The 19,754-nt window shown below is 41.1% G+C and overlaps 2 protein-coding genes across 3 annotated transcripts; one reads left to right on the top strand and one right to left on the bottom strand.

Annotated features, from left to right (window-relative positions):
- Positions 1-9,947: 9,947 nt before the first annotated feature.
- On the top strand, positions 9,948-12,539 carry LOC311078110 (uncharacterized protein). The gene is made up of 5 exons (XM_084106796.1): positions 9,948-10,142; positions 10,870-11,160; positions 11,706-11,766; positions 12,061-12,108; positions 12,312-12,539. The coding sequence occupies exons 1-5, from the start codon at positions 9,983-9,985 to the stop codon at positions 12,379-12,381; spliced, it is 630 nt and encodes a 209-aa protein (XP_083962922.1). The 5' UTR covers positions 9,948-9,982; the 3' UTR covers positions 12,382-12,539.
- Positions 12,540-13,330: 791 nt separating this feature from the next.
- smim28 (small integral membrane protein 28) lies at positions 13,331-19,385 on the bottom strand. 2 transcript variants are annotated; one of them, XR_014605150.1, is made up of 3 exons: positions 19,130-19,385; positions 15,524-16,112; positions 13,331-14,483 (listed from the first exon to the last, which is right to left on the bottom strand). XR_014605150.1 is itself a non-coding variant. In XM_084107153.1 (2 exons), exons 1-2 carry the CDS (start codon positions 19,232-19,234, stop codon positions 15,690-15,692), a joined length of 528 nt encoding a protein of 175 aa, XP_083963279.1. In that variant the 5' UTR covers positions 19,235-19,385; the 3' UTR covers positions 13,331-15,689. The 2 variants fall into 2 exon arrangements, 1 of the variants encoding a protein (XP_083963279.1); XM_084107153.1 differs by having other exon boundaries at positions 13,331-16,112.
- Between the last annotated feature and the right edge of the window lie 369 nt (positions 19,386-19,754).

Here is a 19,754-nt window from a genome sequence, read left to right as displayed (position 1 = left end):
GATGCTCGTGACAATCTGATGTCTCGAGTGCCTTTGTGTCTCGCTCCCTGTTTGTACCATCGATTAGTAAGTCGATCGGCTTGTTTCTCTACCTGTCGAGGAGCACTAGTTTCATGGGACTCACCGGTATGCTGAGGGTGTCCATGACGAAGCTCTGTTGTGTGCTCCGTCTGGTTTGGTGGTCCTGTAAGTAACTTTGTTTCAAGAACTGCAATCCTTTGTAAAAGTCTGTGGCAGTTGGTGCAGCAAGTAGATTCCAGAAGAGGCATTTTCTCTTATCCTTGAGGCAGTTTTGTTTTCCTTTCCCGGAATGTAAGCTGGTCGGGTAAAAGAATTCTCAGTTTTTGTAGTAATCCAAACTTTGTCGTATGAGCACTGTGCTGATTTGCTGAAGTTAAAATTAGGTGATAAAAGGAAATAAAATAAAGAAAAAAAATAATAAAAAAATAGGAGATAAAATGTAAAAGCGATAGAGCAAAGCGCGGAGCAGTAAGCAGGAGCGTCCGAACAGTAGCTGAGCAGGAAGCAGGTTAAAGTGTGCCCCTAAAAGCACAAGTGTCCCCTTCCTGCATGTTCACATATTCACACAACAAAACATTGTGGGGGCCATGAAACTTTTGTAAAAATGATCAGAAACGCTGGCGGTGGCTGGCAACTTTTCTTTTAAACGCTGGCGGGGAAAGAGTTAATATGATATTGTATTTTCGATCTAGCATACTGCAGTGTGCAACAAGTGTCTCATACCAGCCACCGAGCGAACGCACAGGGTAACGTTATAACAACTTTCAACACACTCAAACATATTTTAGTATGATTGTTGAGACGTTGTGTATTTCGCAGCGCCCTCTGTTGGTGGAGTGAACCTGTGCTCTCTGCTTCTTTCAAATCGGTATTGTTTTACTTTTGAACATATAATTAAAAAACACTGGGACATTTCAGGTGACATTTCCAGACAGGTACAAGCCACCAAAAACAGGACCTGTCCCTGGAAAGCGGGACGTTTGGTCACTCTAATATAGACTGACTTGTGTTCCCCTGAGAGGCGCATCTGTGTGTGAAATAAAGGAGTTTGAGGTTATTGTATGAAGGCGGTTTTATGACACTGTGTGTTGAGTACGAAACATTGCGGTTTGGTTTTCGTGGAACTGGGTGACAGCAAGTTCTGAGTAAATTACAATAGTGACTTTGTGCATCTTTTAGACAGTCGAGAACACATCTAAAGAGTCCTTTTTGTCTCAGCTGGGATCGAATGTCATGTACAGGTTATGTGACACCTCGGAGAACCAGATTAGACGTGTAATTACTAACTAAATACATTTTATATAGTAAATAATAAAATCAAATAAGGGTTTTTGAGTTGGTGTAGTGGTTTTCAGTTTCATACACAAATACAATTATTTTTAAAATTACAGTACATGCTTCCAAAACTATATTTTAGTACATAAATTAATAAAGAATCATTAAAAGAAATAAAAGCAAATGTATTAATTTAAAGGGGTATTATTTCTATAACTATTGTTCGTCCAGAATATTCTGACTTCAATTTAGTTTGTTAATATAGATAATATTTAAGATTTAAAAATAAATTATAATAATTTAATATTTAATAATCATATATAATATTTTCAACTTTTAAAGTTGCCTTACTAAATTACAAATTCAAATAATCCAAATAGTTTGGTAATCATACATTTAGAGTATTTTTGCTTTGATGGCAACTCTAAAAAACTCAAAACTCTACTGAAACCCCAACTGCAACTTCCACCGAAACCTTCACCTCAACTCCCACTGCAACCTCCACTTCAACTCCCACCACAAGCTCCATCTCAAGTCCCACCGCAACTTCCACCTCAAGACGCACCATAACGTCCCCACCAATACCCACCAAAACCTCTACCACCAGACCCCACAAGCCTCCTCACAAGCCCTATCCAAAGCCCCACCTTAACATCCACCTTTAAGCTCCACCACAGGCTCCATCACAATTTACAATCACCTGCAGGAAAATAAAATGAACAAATAGCCTAGTAATTTATGAATGGTTAAAGGGCTCATGTCATACACTGTATTGTATTTTTTCTCTGAAATCAACTTAATGTTACTAAATTTTTCTTGTTTGTTTTGGGTTCTTCTCTGACGTAATTACACAGTTTGTTCAAATCTTCTGAATGTATAATGGATTGTTTCATGTTTAATTCCATTTCAATAAATGCGAAGCAACATCAAAACATTTGCTTTTTTTCTATAAAACTATACAGTTTTCACAATTGATAACAATAAAATGAAACACAAAAACCCATTTCTGCACAACATGAGGAGGGTGGGTCTAATAGTGCATTGATTCACACGTAGCCTATTTGTCAGTAAAATCTGTGTTCATGCAGAATTCTTGATTCATAAATAATTGTGCACCAAAACATCTTCTAAATGTAGGTTAAAAGCAACTTTATATATATAGCACATTTTCAAACAACAGACGTTGCCCCAAAGTGCTTTTACAAAAATAAAAACATTAAAATCATATAACAAAGCAAACAGAACTTATTCGAAAGCTAAAGAAAATAAATACGTTTTTAATACATTTTTAATTAAAGGGGCTATATGCAACTTTTTCCCCAAAATAAACGTAACAATAGGCTTTTTATTTTACCATTTATGACTCAAACATCTCCTGATGAGCATACTGACACCTTGTCCGCTCACAGTGGGTGCACCTATAAGCCTGTATCCTATTTTTCCTATTTTCTGTCGGGTCGGATTTTTCCCGCGCTGTCTGCGGATGTGACGTCAAGCGCGTTCATGTTAAACGTTTCAGATCACTCTGCCACCACCGCTAGTCAGCAAGTAGCCTACACTCGCAAGCAGTGCAATGGAGAAACTTACTCTTATCAGTGTAAGAGAACACTTATCTCAAACAATATATGTATTTGACTGTTCTTACCTCTGTAAACATAATGTTGACCTCCTTGCAGCAGATGACTTGTGAAGTGTGCACGTACGAGAGCGAGCAGAAAGGAAGAGCAGTTCTGTTTTTTGGCCACAGGTGTCAGTCGCGAGTTTAAATTTCAGAAAAACGCATATAGCCCCTTTAAAGGTTACATTTGATGAGCTACTTTTGAACATAAAATTGGAGAAAGTGACTCGACTAAACTATTAAGGCTATAAGAAACAATTAATTACATAACAAAATGCAGCCTGTCTATCTTTATGCAAATACCAGACAAACGGGAGGTCCAAGACAGGATCGCATATAGTCTAGGGCTATATTTAACTGTTTCTTGAGTTTTAACCGTTATATAATATACTTTATTATACTATATTACTATATTATATATAATAACACTTTAACAGGAAGATCTTAATGCGTAAAAAAATGGAAAGCCTGCATGTGTGTACTATGCACTATAACATTGTCACGGTTGTCAGATCCACTGTCTCATTCTAGTCTTATGTGTTTGTGTTGGGTGGGTGTGTCTCGTTACGTTCCTTGTTTCATGTGGGCTGTTAGTCATCATCAGCCTTATTTAATGCCCTGTCTTTCGTCTCATGTTTGTCAGATCGTTGTTTGATGCTTCCTGTTCGCGTGCTTGTCTCCCTGTTCCTCGTGTTTCTTGTGCACCGGATCCTGGACTACATCACCGCCGATCTCACCACTCACCAGCCGTCATCTACACTCTTCACTGCCCGTCTCAGTCCCTGCGTCACCTCTCCTGCTGTCTGCGTTCCTGATCGCCCGAGAGTGAGAGCGCGTGAGAGAGGAGTCCCGACGATGCTGAATGTTTTCATGCTGTTTGACTTCTGAGTATTTCTTTACTGAAATAAACACTTTTACTTGCAATTGCTTCCGACCTGTTTATCATTACAGAACGATCTGACCAACTATGGAAGCAGCAAGTGCAGCATCACTCAAGGAATTTATCGATCACAGCATCTCCCGAATGGACCAGCAGCAGGAGAGCATCTCGAACACCTGACGCGCTGTCCAAGCGCTTGTGACGCAGGTGTCCGAGCTCACCCAGCAGGTCCAACTTCTAAGCATTCCCACTGCGCCGCCCACACCGTCCGTTCCCCCCACCATACCCGAGAGAGGGCCGTTGGCGGAGCCCCGCCTTCCTGTACCAGAGAGTTACGCCGGTGAGCCCAGTTTTTACAGAGCTTTCCTTACCCAATGCTCTATGCATTTCTCGTTGCAGCCCCGGACGTTCGTCACAGAGGAGAGTAAAGTGGCGTTCGTTCTCACGTTACTAAAGGGCCGTGCAGCACTGTGGGGGACGGCGGTGTGGGAGAACAAGGACCACTGCTGCGATTCGTTCCTAGCACTCAGCGCCGAAATGAAGAGGGTCTTCGACCGAGCCGTGGCTGGTAAGGAGCCTGCCAGAAGACTCGCGGACCTTAAACAGGGGAGTTCATCGGTCGCAGATTACTCCATCGAGTTTCGCACACTGGCGGCTGAGTGCAAATGGAACGAGGAGGCGCAGTGGGATATGTTCCTGCATGGGCTGGCCGACCGTGTTAAAGGAGGGATATACATGCTGGACCTTCCTTCCACGCTCAATGGACTTATAGAGCTGGCGTTGCGGGTGGATGCTCGCATAGACCAGCTTGGTCGCCATCTTCATGCCACCCGCGATCCCGCAGGAGCGGTTCAACGCAGCATCCCGGAGGAGAACACGGTCGGTCACGTCGACGATCACGAGCCCATGCAGGTGGGTAGAGCTCGGCTTTCCCGGGAGGAGAGAGAGAGGCGGAGGTCCCAGGGACTCTGTCTCTACTGTGGTGGCCGGGGACATTTTCTACACGCATGCCCGGTAAAAGAGCAAGCCCGATAGTAAAGTTGAGGCTACTATCGGGTGGGATCTCCGCCGGGAAGTCCTCACCATCCACTCTCCTTCCGGTAAGACTGAGATGGGCCAACAGTACACACACCTGTCGAGCACTCGTGGATTCCGGAGCAGAGGGTAGCTTCATGGACATTAATCTTGCATACCAACTTCACCTTCCCATCTCACCGCTTCCTCACCAGATCTCTGTTGACGCCCTGAATGGCCAACAACTCCCCAACATTACCCATTCCACTGACCCCATAACCCTTATCACCTCCGGCAACCACACTGAGACCATCCCTTTCCTCCTCATGGACTCCCCGGTTGCACCTGTTGTGTTGGGTCACCCCTGGCTGGTTAAACACAATCCTCGTGTGGATTGGGGCTCCAACTCCATTTCTATGTGGAGCGAGCCCTGCCACGAGTCCTGTCTTGTTTCTGCCTGTCCGTCTGTGTCTGTTTCTGTGTTACAGGAGAAGCCAGCGGATCTGTCAAACGTGCCCGCGGAGTATCTGGACCTGAAGGAAGTGTTCAGTAAGTCTCGAGCTGCTTCGCTCCCTCCGCATCGTCCCTATGACTGTGCTATAGACTTAGTGCCAGGTAAGTCTCCGTCTAAAGGCAAGCTTTACTCTCTGTCTGTTCCCGAGAGAGAGGCCATGGAGAAATATATTTCTGATTCTCTGGCAGCCGGGTTCATCCAGCCTTCCTCTTCTCCTGCGGGGGCGGGGTTCTTTTTTGTTGGAAAGAAGGATGGTTCTCTGCGACCTTGTATTGATTACCGAGAGCTGAACAACATCACGGTAAAGAATACTTACCCTTTGCCGTTGATGTCTTCAGCTTTCGAGAGGTTGCAGGGAGCATCCATTTTCACAAAACTGGACTTACGTAATGCTTATCATTTGGTCCGTATCAGGAAGGGGGATGAATGGAAAACCGCTTTTAACACCCCCAGGGGGCACTTTGAATATTTGGTTATGCCTTTCGGGCTTTCCAATAGCCCAGCGGTTTTCCAGGCACTCGTCAATGACGTGCTGAGAGACATGGTAGACCAGTTCATATATGTCTACCTGGATGACATATTGATTTTTTCTTCGTCTCTCCAGGAACACGTTCAACACGTCAGACGAGTGCTTCAGAGGTTGTTAGAGAATGGGCTTTTTGTCAAGGCGGAGAAATGCGATTTTCATGCACAGTCTGTCTCTTTTCTAGGATACATCGTCTCGTCTGAGGGAGTGCGCATGGATCCTGACAAGGTTAAGGCTGTGATAGATTGGCCAAGTCCAGATTCCCGTAAGGCCCTACAGCGGTTTCTGGGGTTCGCCAATTTCTATCGACGTTTCATTCGTAATTTCAGCCAGCTAGCTGCACCTCTGACTGCCTTGACCTCTCCCAGAACGACGTTCAGGTGGTCGGACACAGCCGAGGCTGTGTTTACCAACCTCAAGAGCCGCTTTGTTTCGGCTCCCATCCTTGTCGCCCCTGATTCCACACGTCAGTTCGTGGTAGAGGTCGACGCGTCAGAGGTGGGGGTAGGAGCAGTTCTTTCCCAACGCGCTTCCTCAGACGACAAGATGCACCCTTGCGCGTTTTTTTCACATCGCTTGTCGCCTGCCGAACGTAACTATGACATTGGTAACAGAGAGTTGTTGGCCGTCAAGTTAGCGTTGGAGGAGTGGCGTCATTGGTTAGAAGGTTCGGGGGTACCTTTTATCGTTTGGACCGATCACAAGAACCTTGAATATATTAGATCCGCTAAAAGACTCAACTCCAGGCAGGCTCGGTGGGCACTTTTTTTCGGACGTTTTGACTTTACTCTCTCGTACCGCCCGGGTTCCAAGTAGGGCTGGTCCGAATACCATTTTTTGAGCTTCGAAGCTTCGGTAGTAATGAACATCGAATATTCGAAGCTTCGGAGAGAGGGGGCTGAACATATTCTTCTCTCTAATAAAGGCAGGAATCTCTATGTGTCTGTATGTCCGTTTGCATAATTATTATTTCGAGAACCGTTCATCCAATCGACTTCACACGGGAGTGCAGTGTCGCATTTGGTGCAATATAGATGGACATGCGAGACGACACATTCAGAATTTAAACTTTTAGTAAACTACAGAACAGCGCGAGCGGGAAGCGGCGCGCCTCACGCGGGCAGGGCTTCTCCGAAAACGGACACTGCACTAGTGATATAAAACCATAGACTGTAAAAAATATAAAACGCACACACACAGGTTTGTTAAATTAAGCAATACTTTTAAGGTAGTCTAATATTTTTCTGACTAACAAATTGCTGACACAGTAAAGGGTAGATTTAAAAAAATAAAATTTAAATAAAGAAAAATGAAATTTAAATAAAGAAAAAATGAAATTTAAATAAAGAAAAAACGAAATTTAAATAATGAAAAACAAAATTTAAATAAAGAAAAACGAAATTTAAATAAAGAAAAAACAAAATTTAAATAAAGAAAAACGAAATTTAAATAAAGAAAAACGAAATTAAGTTAAATTAAAAACGAGATTAATTTAGATTGATAATAACGGGTAAAAAGGCTAATACATTTTGTTTCTATTATTCTATTTTCCACAATGTCAAAGCAACGCAGCTTAACCCAAAACACAAGCACTTCGGTCCATAGGCTACAAACTCCGCTGTTCTGCTCTAGTCAGAGAACACTCCCGTCGGTTCTATTTCTAGCATGCACATTTTCCGCGGGGTTCGAGCCGCGCCTGAGACGCGTGTCTCATGCAGGCAGTGTGCAAACTCCAACCTGTTAACATGGGAGCCGAAATAAAAACGGACACGCCACGCAGCCAGTGAGTCGCCGGCCTTATTCAAGCGCGAATGAGAACCGTTTCGCGGGGGATCCAGGTGTGCAAAAAAAAAAAAATTTTTTTAAAAAAAACGAATATTCGAATGTCAAATTTTCAAATCGAATACCAACCCACTGAACAATTATTCAAATATTCGAATATTTGGGTCCAGCCCTAGTTCCAAGAACATCAAACCCGACTCCTTATCTCGTATTTTTGATCCATCCGAACGCCCGGTGACTCCCGAGTGCATTTTACCCGAGAAAGTAGTTATCTCAACACTCGTATGGGAGGTCGAGTCGAAGGTCAAGACGGCCTTGGAAGGGGTAACGCCTCCGCCTGCTTGCCCACCGAGTCGTTTGTTTGTTCCGGAGGAGTTACGGTCCGACGTCATTCGATGGGGTCACTGCTCCAACGTGGCCTGTCATCCAGGAGTAAGTCGCACTAGTCACTTAGTTAAGCAACGATTTTGGTGGCCACTTATGGCTCGCGACATTCACGATTTTGTTTTGGCTTGTTCTGATTGTGCCATGGGTAAGACGTCTAACCGACCTCCTGATGGGTTACTTCGGCCGCTGTCTGTCCCTTCTAGACCCTGGTCCCACATTGCGCTAGATTTTGTCACCGCCCTCCCGCCCTCCAGAGGCATGACGGTTGTTTTAACCGTTGTGGACCGGTTCTCGAAGGCGGCACATTTCATTCCCTTGCCAAAATTACCATCAGCCAAGGAGACAGCGGTTACTGTGATTGACCACGTCTTTCGGTTACATGGCCTCCCGATGGACGTGGTCTCTGACAGGGGTTCCCAGTTTGTGTCCAAATTCTGGCAGGAGTTTTGTAGATTGTTAGGAGCCACGGTCAGTCTGTCTTCGGGCTATCATCCCCAGAGTAATGGTCAGTCTGAGCGAGCCAACCAGGATCTGGAGAGAATGTTGCGATGTTTGGTAGCCAAGAATCCTTCATCCTGGAGCCAACAACTCTCTATGGTTGAGTACGCTCATAACTCGTTACCAGTGTCAGCCACGGGCCTCTCTCCGTTTAAGTGTAGCTTAGGATACCAGCCACCTATTTTTCCCAGTCTGGAATCCGAAGTCACGGTCCCCTCCGCTCACGCCTTTGTCCAAAGGTGCCGTCGCACGTGGACCAGAGCCTGTGAGACTCTGCTCCAGGTGGGTTCGCGTACCAAGGCCAAGGCCGATCGCCACCGGTCAAGGCCTCCCGTATACGTCGTGGGTCAAAAAGTGTGGCTTTCTACTAAGAACATTCCGCTCCGCTCCGACTGTCACGGTTGTCAGATCCACTGTCTCATTCTAGTCTTATGTGTTTGTGTTGGGTGGGTGTGTCTCGTTACGTTCCTTGTTTCATGTGGGCGTTTCATGTGGACAGCTGTTAGTCATCATCAGCCTTATTTAATGCCCTGTCTTTCGTCTCATGTTTGTCAGATCGTTGTTTGATGCTTCCTGTTCGCGTGTTTGTCTCCCTGTTCCTCGTGTTTCTTGTGCACCGGATCCTGGACTACATCACCGCCGATCTCACCACTCACCAGCCGTCATCTACACTCTTCACTGCCCGTCTCAGTCCCTGCGTCACCTCTCCTGCTGTCTGCGTTCCTGATCGCCCGAGAGTGAGAGCGCGTGAGAGAGGAGTCCCGACGACGCTGAATGTTTTCATGCTGTTTGACTTCTGAGTATTTCTTTACTGAAATAAACACTTTTACTTGCAATTGCTTCCGACCAGTTTATCATTACAAACATGTACTAATTTTAGTCCCAACCTATTTGACCATTGCATTGCCACAAATTCCACCCTGGATGGGAACAAACTAACTAGCCTAGTTGTTTTTTTGATCCAGAGTAAAGCAAAATTTTGCTTACATCATTCTGTTCGGGTTTTCGTATCAAAGTGGACCCATGAAGACCTCTAATATAGGCCTATGTTTCCTACGTGACAAACTCAGTTCTCCTCCCAGCATTGTCCCGTGTCCCAGTCAGTCTGTCCAGATCTTTTTAAGCTGTAGTCTAGAGGCGTCACATAACCTGTACATGACATTTGATCCCTTCTGAGACAAAAAACTTTTCAGATGTTACTGTCTGCACAAAAAACTTAATTGTCTTCATTTCTTGAATCTGTGCACTGAAACCAAACCGTAACACTACATACAGAACATAAAGTGGCATAAAACCGCCTACACACTCACTGACACACAAACCTTCAAACTCTTACTTCACACAAGCCACTGACGCATTTGAGGTGTAATAGACGGACCATCTCAGGGGAACATGTGGGGCTATATCTACACATTCGGCTCATCCTCTACTTGCAAATACTCCCGGTAAGAGAAACACAGAGAGATCATGAGTATCCATCCAGGCATGAAGATGTTGGCAGCTGTGGTTGTTTTATTCCTGGCGGTCGGCATGAGTGATAGCGTGATTCTGAATAAATGTGAGCTGAAGCAGCAACTTCAGACGGGCCTTACCCTGCCTCCGAATATGACCGACGTGCTGGCGCAGAGTAAGTGTCCATCTCTAAATCCAGAGCTTAATAACTGACTTGAGATACTGAACACTGATGCTTCTGTGTGTATTAATATAGTTACTGTTTCACAGTTTGCAGGTGAGCATATAGATTTTTTGGTCACTTACATGGAAAAAAGTGCCGGTGATATTCTTCAAAAATGACCCTTCAGGTTTCACAGAATAAAGGCTTAGGCACACCAAGGATGATAATTATAACAATAATGATGAAGATATAGTTTTTAAAAATTAAGTTTCCAAAAGGGAGGTTTCGCAGTGATGCCAGAAACATTTTTGGTTCCACAAAGAACCTTTCAGTGAAGCGTTCTTAAAAAAACATTTTTTTTAGAACAATTTAAACATTTAAAGAACCTTTTTCCATAATAAAGAACTTTTTGTGGAATGGAAAGATTCCATGGATGTTAAAGGTTCTTTATGGAACCATAGATTCCAATTAAGGACCTTTAAAGTCCACACCACAGCTATAACGATAACGGCACTGAGGAACGATATCGTTGGAATCACTTTCAAGGACAATTCTTTTCAGCTCAAGAATGATTAAAGCACTAACAGCCAAACAGAAATGGTTTGAAGCGGCAGGAGACAAAACTGCAGCACACGCTTAGAATAAACAGAACAACATTGTGCGTTGGTGTGGATGCTAGTCATCGTTATCGTTTATTGTTCTTGTTGTGAACTTGCCTTATCTGAAACTCTCTTTACAGTCGTGTGCCATGTCCAGCTGACCTCTAACTTCAATACCAGCGCCATTAAGACGATCACTGAGCCACAAAATTCAGGTGAAAGTCACGGTCCTCGTAAGGGCAGGTCTGCCAAGAGCCAAGGAAAAAATAAAGGCCGCCCCTCCAGTAAAGTCACCTCTCCACCCCACTTGGAAAGTGCAGAGGACAAAAATAAGGTCTGGACCTTGTACGGCTTGTTCCAACTTAGTGACCATGTGGTGTGCACCTCCACCCAAAGTCATTCACTGAACCTCTGCGGACTGGCCTGCAACAGTAAGTATATTCACTTTTACTCAACACGGATGCTTTAAATTAATCAAAAGTGTCCAGTGACAGTAGAGACATTTATAATGTTACAAAAGGTTTATATTTAAATTAAATGCTGTTCTTTTGAACCTTCTATTCATTAAAGAATTAGAGCAGCACAAATGTTATTTTCGAATATATTAAAATAATCACAGAAGTACTGGGATAAAAAAAAAGATTGGTTCACAAATAAACACTTAAAATCAATTTTTGAAAGTAACTTGGCACTTCAAATAACAATTGTATCGATTACATCGTTACACCAGTAGGTGGCGACAAGTGACCAAGTATATTTGTCAATGAATAATTCATTCAAGAGTAAAACACTGATTCATCTAGTAATGAATAAAGTAAAGTATTTGAGCGAGTCATTGAATTATTTATTCAACCCGATTTTTTTTTTTTAAGTAATTCATTCAGATTGTGTGTGTGTGTGTATGTGTGTGTGTGTGTGTGTGTGTGTGTGTGTGTGTGTCTGCTCTTAAATGAATGTGATTGTTTTTCTTTTTCAGAGTTGCTTGACGATAACATCAGTGATGACTTGGACTGTGTCCAGGTCCTAATAAATAAAATGTGAGTAAATTTTATTTTAATAGTACACATACATATCAGAAAATGCTATTATCGTATAAAGCTATTTTCACACTACGTCTTAATTTCTAGTGTAGTACATTTTAATTATCTGAGCTATAATACACAAAAATATACATTATTCCTGAAATGTGTTTGTAGTCGTTTGAATTATTGTTAATTTTGCAGACTGTAGGCCTACAGTATTTATTCCACATAGAAATGCTATTAGTAGTGAATCCTTATAAGGCAGGCGAGTGCAAGTGTCCTGAAACTGTGTTCATCTGACTATCACAGGACTGCAGTGATTCCTGACCCCGAAACTGCTAAACACATCCGTAAAATGTAAGTGAATGAAACCTAAAACACGTTTAATATACAACAACCCATTCAATACAGCAATTAATGGAAAACATGAATGCATTTACTGTGTTTGCATGTAAGAATATTAGAAACTGATATAGCGGTCTCTACAATAGCAATAGCTGTGGATCATTTCTTTTCTTAAACGCATACAGTCTTTAATGTTTAATACTTTCCTTTGACAGGATCTCTTTGATCTACCAGCCAGAGTGTGTCAATGCAAAGGCCTCTACATACTTCGCTGACTGTCCATAATCCTGAGTTTTAGACCTCTTGATTTGAATCCTGAACCTTGATGTCCCCTGGTTTACTTCTACATTTATGCGCATTTATGAACTTAGCTTTAGACATCAAATCCTGGCACAGTTTGTGTGTCTTATTCTGTATGAGTCATTAAATCCTTTTGAAACGCAGTGATGTGCTCATGAATTTAATTCATTCGTTCAGTCATGTACATTGTGGACAAACCAAATCAGATGTAAAACACATGGCTTTTGAGAAGGTGTGATGGTTGATAGTTGGTTTAGTGAAATTATGGATTGGTGGTTCTCTAATTTTCTAATCAGTGGTTAAGAAGAGTAAGTTACAATATGTGTACATATTTGTATATCAATATTTGTATATTTGCTATTTTTTTCCCCTCCTGTAAGGATTCAATGGGCAATAGAATATAACATAGAACATCCACTAGATGGCGTGCTTGTTTTTATTAAATAAATGGCACCCTTGATTTTTGAGTAGTACTGGGATAATAAAACACAAAAATATACAAATATTTTATAAAAATCTGTTCCACATTCATCACAGAATGCATGTCAGCATATATCAACACCATTAGTTGTGTCAGATATTTATTATTGATACTGACAAATCCAGCCTTCACTTCAAAGAATGAATACATTTTAAACAGGATGGTTTCAAACTGGTTTTCAGCTCAAGTCAAAATATCATACAACCATAACTATAAGTAAATGCCGCAGCCGTTTTGTTTTTCTGATGTGATTATCTACTAACCTGAGCTGCTAAAAATGAGGGGAAAAGAAATTCATGCAACACCATTTATAATGTAACACACACATACTAATATATAAAACTTTTTCAACAAATGTTGTTGTTGAAATATTAAAAAAGGACCTTTAGTATTTTTTTCCTGTGTATTGTAGGCAATGGGAATATGTAAAAAAAAAAGTTCAATGACACTTAGTGGTCTTTAATGTGGTCTTTATTAGAAATACTTCAGAAGACTACATGACTGATGATGATAATGCAAAACCTGTCAGGACTGTGATTTATGTCTGAATACAAACAAGGACTGATGCAGTCATGCAGATATAAAAAAGTAACATGTTAACTGACTGATCTCTACTAATTGTGCTACAACATAAAGTGTGTCTAACTAGGCAGTATTTCAAAGTAAAACACATGGTGATTACTCCCTGATAACACATAGCCTACATCTGTAAATACTGTACAAGCACAAAGATTTACTCTCATGACAATGTATAATACATTGTTTAAATTCAAAACTAATATGAATATCGAGATATCTTTTTATTCTATGTGTGGTTTTAGTACATTGGCGTATAAAAGACCCTGCCAAATTCAGTTTATATGAGGTCTTCACGTTAAGGGAGGACCGGGGCTAATTGTCACATTTTTACTCGAGTGAATATTTCTCACTCTAGGCATATTTTTAGAAAATAGACATTTACACATTTCCGGGTTTCTCAGAAGCGGAAGTCGTCAAGGTTGGGTAAACTTCTATAGCGATGAAAAAAAGACTACATTAAATATATTTTTGCTCAAACAGCAAAAGAAAAACTCCACAATAGAGTTTTCACAACTTAAAAAAAAAGGTAAAATAAAATAAAAAGATTGATAACGGCAGTCAGAAAGAGAAAGATTTTACTGTTTTACGTTACTGTCACGCTCACAGCAGCGTTAACTATTTTTTTGTGATTTGATGCAAAGGTAATATAATACAAAGTATAGTGTAATAAATATACATACATTTAAAAATGAAAATATAAAAAAAACTGCAGGATTTAAGATGCTGATGACGCGTCATCATAGTCTGTGAAAAACGTCTGTTAACTCAGGCACATACTTTAAAGGGGTGTATAACGCCTTTGTCAAGTCTTTGATGTCCCCAGAGTGTGTATGTGAAGTTTTAGCTCAAAATACCCCACATATTTATATATAGCATGTTAAAATTGTCACTTTTTGAAGGTGAGCAAAAACGCGCAGTTTGTTGTAGTCCTTAAAAAGCAATTTCTTTATAAGAAAATATCTCCTTTTGCTTTTGAACTTTGAGCGTTGTAACTTTGTTGTTTATGCTCAAACAGCAACATTACACACTAATAGGGGTGGGAATCTCTAGGCACCTCACGATTCGATTCGATTACGATTCAGATGGTAACGATTATCGATTATTAACGATTATTATTATTTTTTTTACTTACTTGGTACTTTTAAAGCAAAGTATTTATGATGACCCATAACGAACTTACTTCCATCTTCCTATAATAATTGTATTAATAAAACAAATGGAAGTGATTTGAACATTGCAAAGAACCAACAGGAAAATAAATGTGTGCCTGTACTAGCAGCGTACTTGTAGTAAATTAATACAAACTTCAGCATATTCTGAATCTCTAGCATTTAATAATAGACTTCTAACCAACATCCTCTTGTTATTTCCAATGAGCAATATAATCCTTCAGACAAAAAAAACATTTTGCTGTAGCAAAATCACAAACAGTTTTTGTTCAAAAATATAGAATTATGTACCAGCAGCTCTCATATAATGCTTGTGGACTTACGCATATTCTGAATAATTAGTAACATACAAAGCCTCTCTTATTCACAACTAAATAATAAAGAGTTATGACTTGAAATGTTTGCTGTATACCACAATCAAAAAAAGCTTATACAAAAAAAGTGAATGAACATCTGCAGAGAGCACAGTCAAAATGTAACTTTTTGTGACTGGCATTGCACATATTGCAGGGCAGTATAACGTACGTATAACAGATCGGTTTACAGTATATTGATGTGAAAACTAAATAGGCTACTGAAAGCAGCTTTCATACAAAAAATACTAAATAGGTAACAATGAAATTGCCAATTTTCCATACGCTAGATTTTACCGAAGAGGGTGCCGTTCGAATTTGGCGCTCAGCCATCATGCGTCTGTTAAGTGCGCGCCACAGACTGCACGCGCACTGCACGTCCGCTTAGAGTTCCGCCTTTTGCGTTCCGTCAATATTACGTTATTAGAAAAAAAAAAAACATTTTTTTAGAGAATCGATTTTTTGACATTTGTGAATCGATTCAGAATCGTCCACGTCCGCATCGCGATGCATCTAATAATCGATTTTTTCTCCCACCCCTACACACTAACTAATGGTGAAATCATAATCAACCACCCCTTTAACGTTTCACCGTTGTTCAACAGACAGTTGAACCAGTTCTGGAGAAAATAAGCATGTGTGTAACTGATAGCCCTTGTGACATCATCCGTGTGTGACAACTAGCCCCGGTGTCTCTACAATAGACTTCTCTCAGACAAAGTTCCCTCTCGCCTTGAGCTCCGGACACAGTTTGGCCTCGAGGTCTTCCATCTTGATGGACTCGATGTCTTTGCCGCTGCTGAGGCTGGCGGCCCGCGTGATCTTCGTCAGCGTGTCCTCGTAGGGCGGCGGGAGGTAGACCATGAGGAAGACCCCGTCAGACATGTCCGAGCTCATGCTATTCAGCCGCTCCGCGTTCCCGGTGAGTGACGACAGAATCTCGGCGTTGCGCTCCGGGTCCTGCAGGTCTAGTGCGATGATGTTGCTCAGTCCGAGCTTATTCTGTCTGAATCTTCGGTAAAGAAGGACAAACGCGATGCCGAACACGATGAGAGTGACAAGCGGGAGAACGACGTACAGGATGAGCTCCGATTTCCCGTTGTTTTCCATTGAAAGCTCATTCCAGTGGTAACCCTAAAGGGGCATAAAGGACATGATTTTGAACATTTGTATTTGAAGGCCTGCATAGTCCTAAAAACCCTTAAAGGGATAGTTCACCCAAAAATTAAAATGCAGTCATCATTTACTCACACTCATGTTGTTCCAACCCTGCAAGACTTTCGTTCATCTTCGGAAACAAAAATGAAGATATTTTTAATGAAATCTGAGAGATTTCTGTCCCTCCGTTGACAGGCTTCGCAACTACCATTTTAATGCTTCATAATTTCATAAAGAGATCGTAAAACTAATTCATTTGAATCGAGCGGTTTAGTCCAAATTTTCTAAAGAGACTCGATCAATTTATATGATGAACAAATTGAACTTTTTATTTACATATAAACATTATTCAGCAAACATAAACAGAAGCTCAAACGAACATGCTTGACGCACGAGAACAAATCTCTTGCTGAAGCTCAAACGTGCTGCGTAACATGAGAATGAACCTCATTGGTTCTCGCATGTCATACGAACATGCTTGAGCTTTCGTTTACCACAATTGATGTGCGAGTTAATGAATGCTTAAATGTGAATACAAGACTAAATTAAATCTGTTGTTCGTTATATAAAGTGATTGTGTCTCTTCAGAAAATTTGGACTAAACCACTAATCCAAGTTTTAGGCTTACAATCTCTTTATGAACTTTTTGAAGCATCAAAGTGGTAGTTGCATAGTTTGTCAATGGAGGGACAGAAATCTCTCAGATTATGTCAAAAATGATCTTCATTTGTGTCCTGAAGATGAACAAAAGTCTTGGAACAACATGGGTGTGAGTGATTAATGACAGAATTTTCATTTATGGGTGAACTCTCTTTAAAATCATACATTTTCATACAAATCAAACTTCATATGAAATCGCAAAGGTAAGTTACGTTTTTTTCATTAGATTGGGTTTGTATTTCCTTTGCTTTACTGCATGGAAGCCTGGTTTCAAAGCCTGACCAGTAGGGATGGGAATTGATAAGAATTTAACGATTCCGATTCCATTATCGATATTGCTTATCGATCCGATTCCTTATCGATTCTCTTATCGATTCTTATTGGGTGAGGGAATAAGTACAAATTTGTTTGTATTAACTCGCTTTAATATCTGATCAGAAGACACAGCACAGAGTATACACAAATTATGTGTAGCAACCTCAGAACAAACCTAAAAGTAGGTGAGCTACTTCTCAAAGTAAAGTCCAGGGACCTATAGCCTAGGGCAGTGTTTCTCAACCTGTGTGCCTTGAAAGATTATCAAGAAGAGTGCCTTAGGATTAGGAAATTGACAATTTTCACATTCATTGGTCCGGACAAAAAAATAAATAAAACTGCCATTTATGTGCCATAAAAACTAAAAACACAGACTGAAAACAGTTTAGGAAGAGCTTGTGTCTTTTGGAATATTAACAGTGCTCATTTGGATTAGGCTATTGAGTTACTAAAACAATCTTTGTCAAATAATACACGGGTTTTCTTCACATTTTGAACGTTTTTGTTTCCATTTGTTTAATTTCAAGATCTGATGTGACTTACCCATTGTTGTTTTTACAGCTACAAAGCTGGGAGCACTAAATGATATTCGTGTGTGACGTCGTGTCACATTTGAACGAGCGGAACCGATAAGCGGAATCGTTAAGCAGGTATGCTAACGGTTCCAAGGAATCGATTCACTGGGCACCGGTTCTGAAGAAGAACCGGTTCTCGGTTCCCATCCCTACTGACCAGCTGAAAAGTGTCCAAAACCCTCTAAAACCAGATAAGGCCAGACTGGGAGAAAAGCTTTAACCAGCAGTTTTCAGTAGGGCAATAACATCTGAATATATAAAACCAGAAAGACATGAAATATGATGAAAGTGAAGACTGATCTTTTCACAAATTTCATACAAGAAACTTGTAGAATTCCAAACCAAACATTTTATTCTCTAGTTCCAAAGCGTTTTAAGCCTTAACAAAGCCATACCAAGACTACAGTGAAAAGTGGTCTTGGAAAGTTTTCCAGATAAGAAGATATCTACGAATGGATCCATTAACTTCTCTAATGGCCTCATTCCACAACCTCTTTCAGTAAGTTTCTTCAGCTCATCTCTTGACCAAATCTGTAAACAGCTCCCAAAAAACACAAGGGTAACTTGCTTTTCTAATCCAGAACCAGTGTGTCCACCATAACTGGACTGCATCCTAAAATCTGTTCCTTCTTCCACCGTTTTACCAATGCTAATCACATAATGCTGCTTTTCAGCCAGATTAGATACTCTGGTGCTTTAAACCCCTTAGTTTATGCCAGAGCACCGCGTCACCTCAAATAAACCCCTATGGAGATCACAACTGAAACTTCAAAACATCCTCACCAGAAATTCAACACAAAACAAATGTCTTGAGTTGATTCTCACATGAACTGAATGACTGAAGCCAGAAGTACTGCAGGTCGGAGTTATTATAACTTTGAAAATTATTATTTTCAATTTGTCCTTTCAGCTTTCATTATTTTTCACTCTTACTTTCTTAAAAATAAAGGATCCCATTGGGGTTTTTACAGCAATGTCACAGAAGAACCATTTTTTTGGTTCCCATGCAAATAACCTTTCAGTGAACTGTTCTTAAAGGGATAGTTCACCCAAAATTGAAAATTCTGTCATCAAACAGTTGTGAGGCACCATTGACTTCCATAGTATTTTTTTCCCCATACTATGGAAGTCAATGGTGCCCCACAACGCTTTGGTTACAAACATTGTTCAAAATATCTTCCTTTGGGTTCAGCAGAACAAAGAAATGTTTACAGAATACAGAATTTTCATTTTTGTTTGAACTCGTCTCTTGCAAAGAACCATTTTTCTTATTGTGGACAAAATTTTAATAAACTAAATAACCTTTTCCCACTATCTTGAACCTTTTGTCCAATGGAATGGTTCTTCATGGAACCGGTGATGCCAATAAAGAACCTTTATTTGAGTGTAGTTTGAGCTTTTCTGTGTCTAATCTGTCATTCTCTAATGGGATTGCTTACGTACCTGTAGCCGTTGTTGCACCGTAGGCGGTGAAGGAGACCCCGAAACCCAGTCATCTCTTCCAGCTGGTCCAAACTTTATCCAGCTGCTGTCCAACAATCGTCGCATTCTGCCGTTAACAGAAGAGCTTCGGCTGATGATGGAGAGCGCGAGCTCAGCGGATGAGAGAGACAGACCAGCAGCTGTCTAAAGAGCGCAGCGGGATAACAGCTGCATCTTGTGTCTGTCTGAACTCAGAGTGTGTGTGTGTGTGAGAGAGAGAGAGAGATGGAGTTTGTGTGTGTTAAGTACTGTCTCACATGCTTGCACATGCAGATCAGTGGAAATCAGGCCAGCGGTCAGCCAATGGCGCGGGGCGAAAGAACACCCCCGAAAGGCAATCATTCGGAGATTTGTGCTGTGCGCAGCTGGCCTATATTTAATAAACAGCAGAGAGCTGTCAATCAAACAAGTTTCAGAGCTGCTGGGGCAGCAGGCGCGTGCGATGAAGTGTGTGAGTGTGTGTGTATGAGATGCACATTAACATGAACATCTAGGAATGGTTCAGAAGAGGCAGCTGTTGCTTTAAGATATACTTTTTGCTTTGGAGGAACTTAACCCTGCAAGGCCTGATATAGCAAATAATAAT

This window comes from Abramis brama, assembly GCF_963993115.1.
Source record: "Abramis brama genome assembly, chromosome: 2".
Lineage (NCBI taxonomy): Eukaryota > Metazoa > Chordata > Actinopteri > Cypriniformes > Leuciscidae > Abramis > Abramis brama.
The sequence above is the reverse complement of the archived record's forward strand: the minus strand, read 5'-3'. Positions and strand labels throughout refer to the sequence as shown.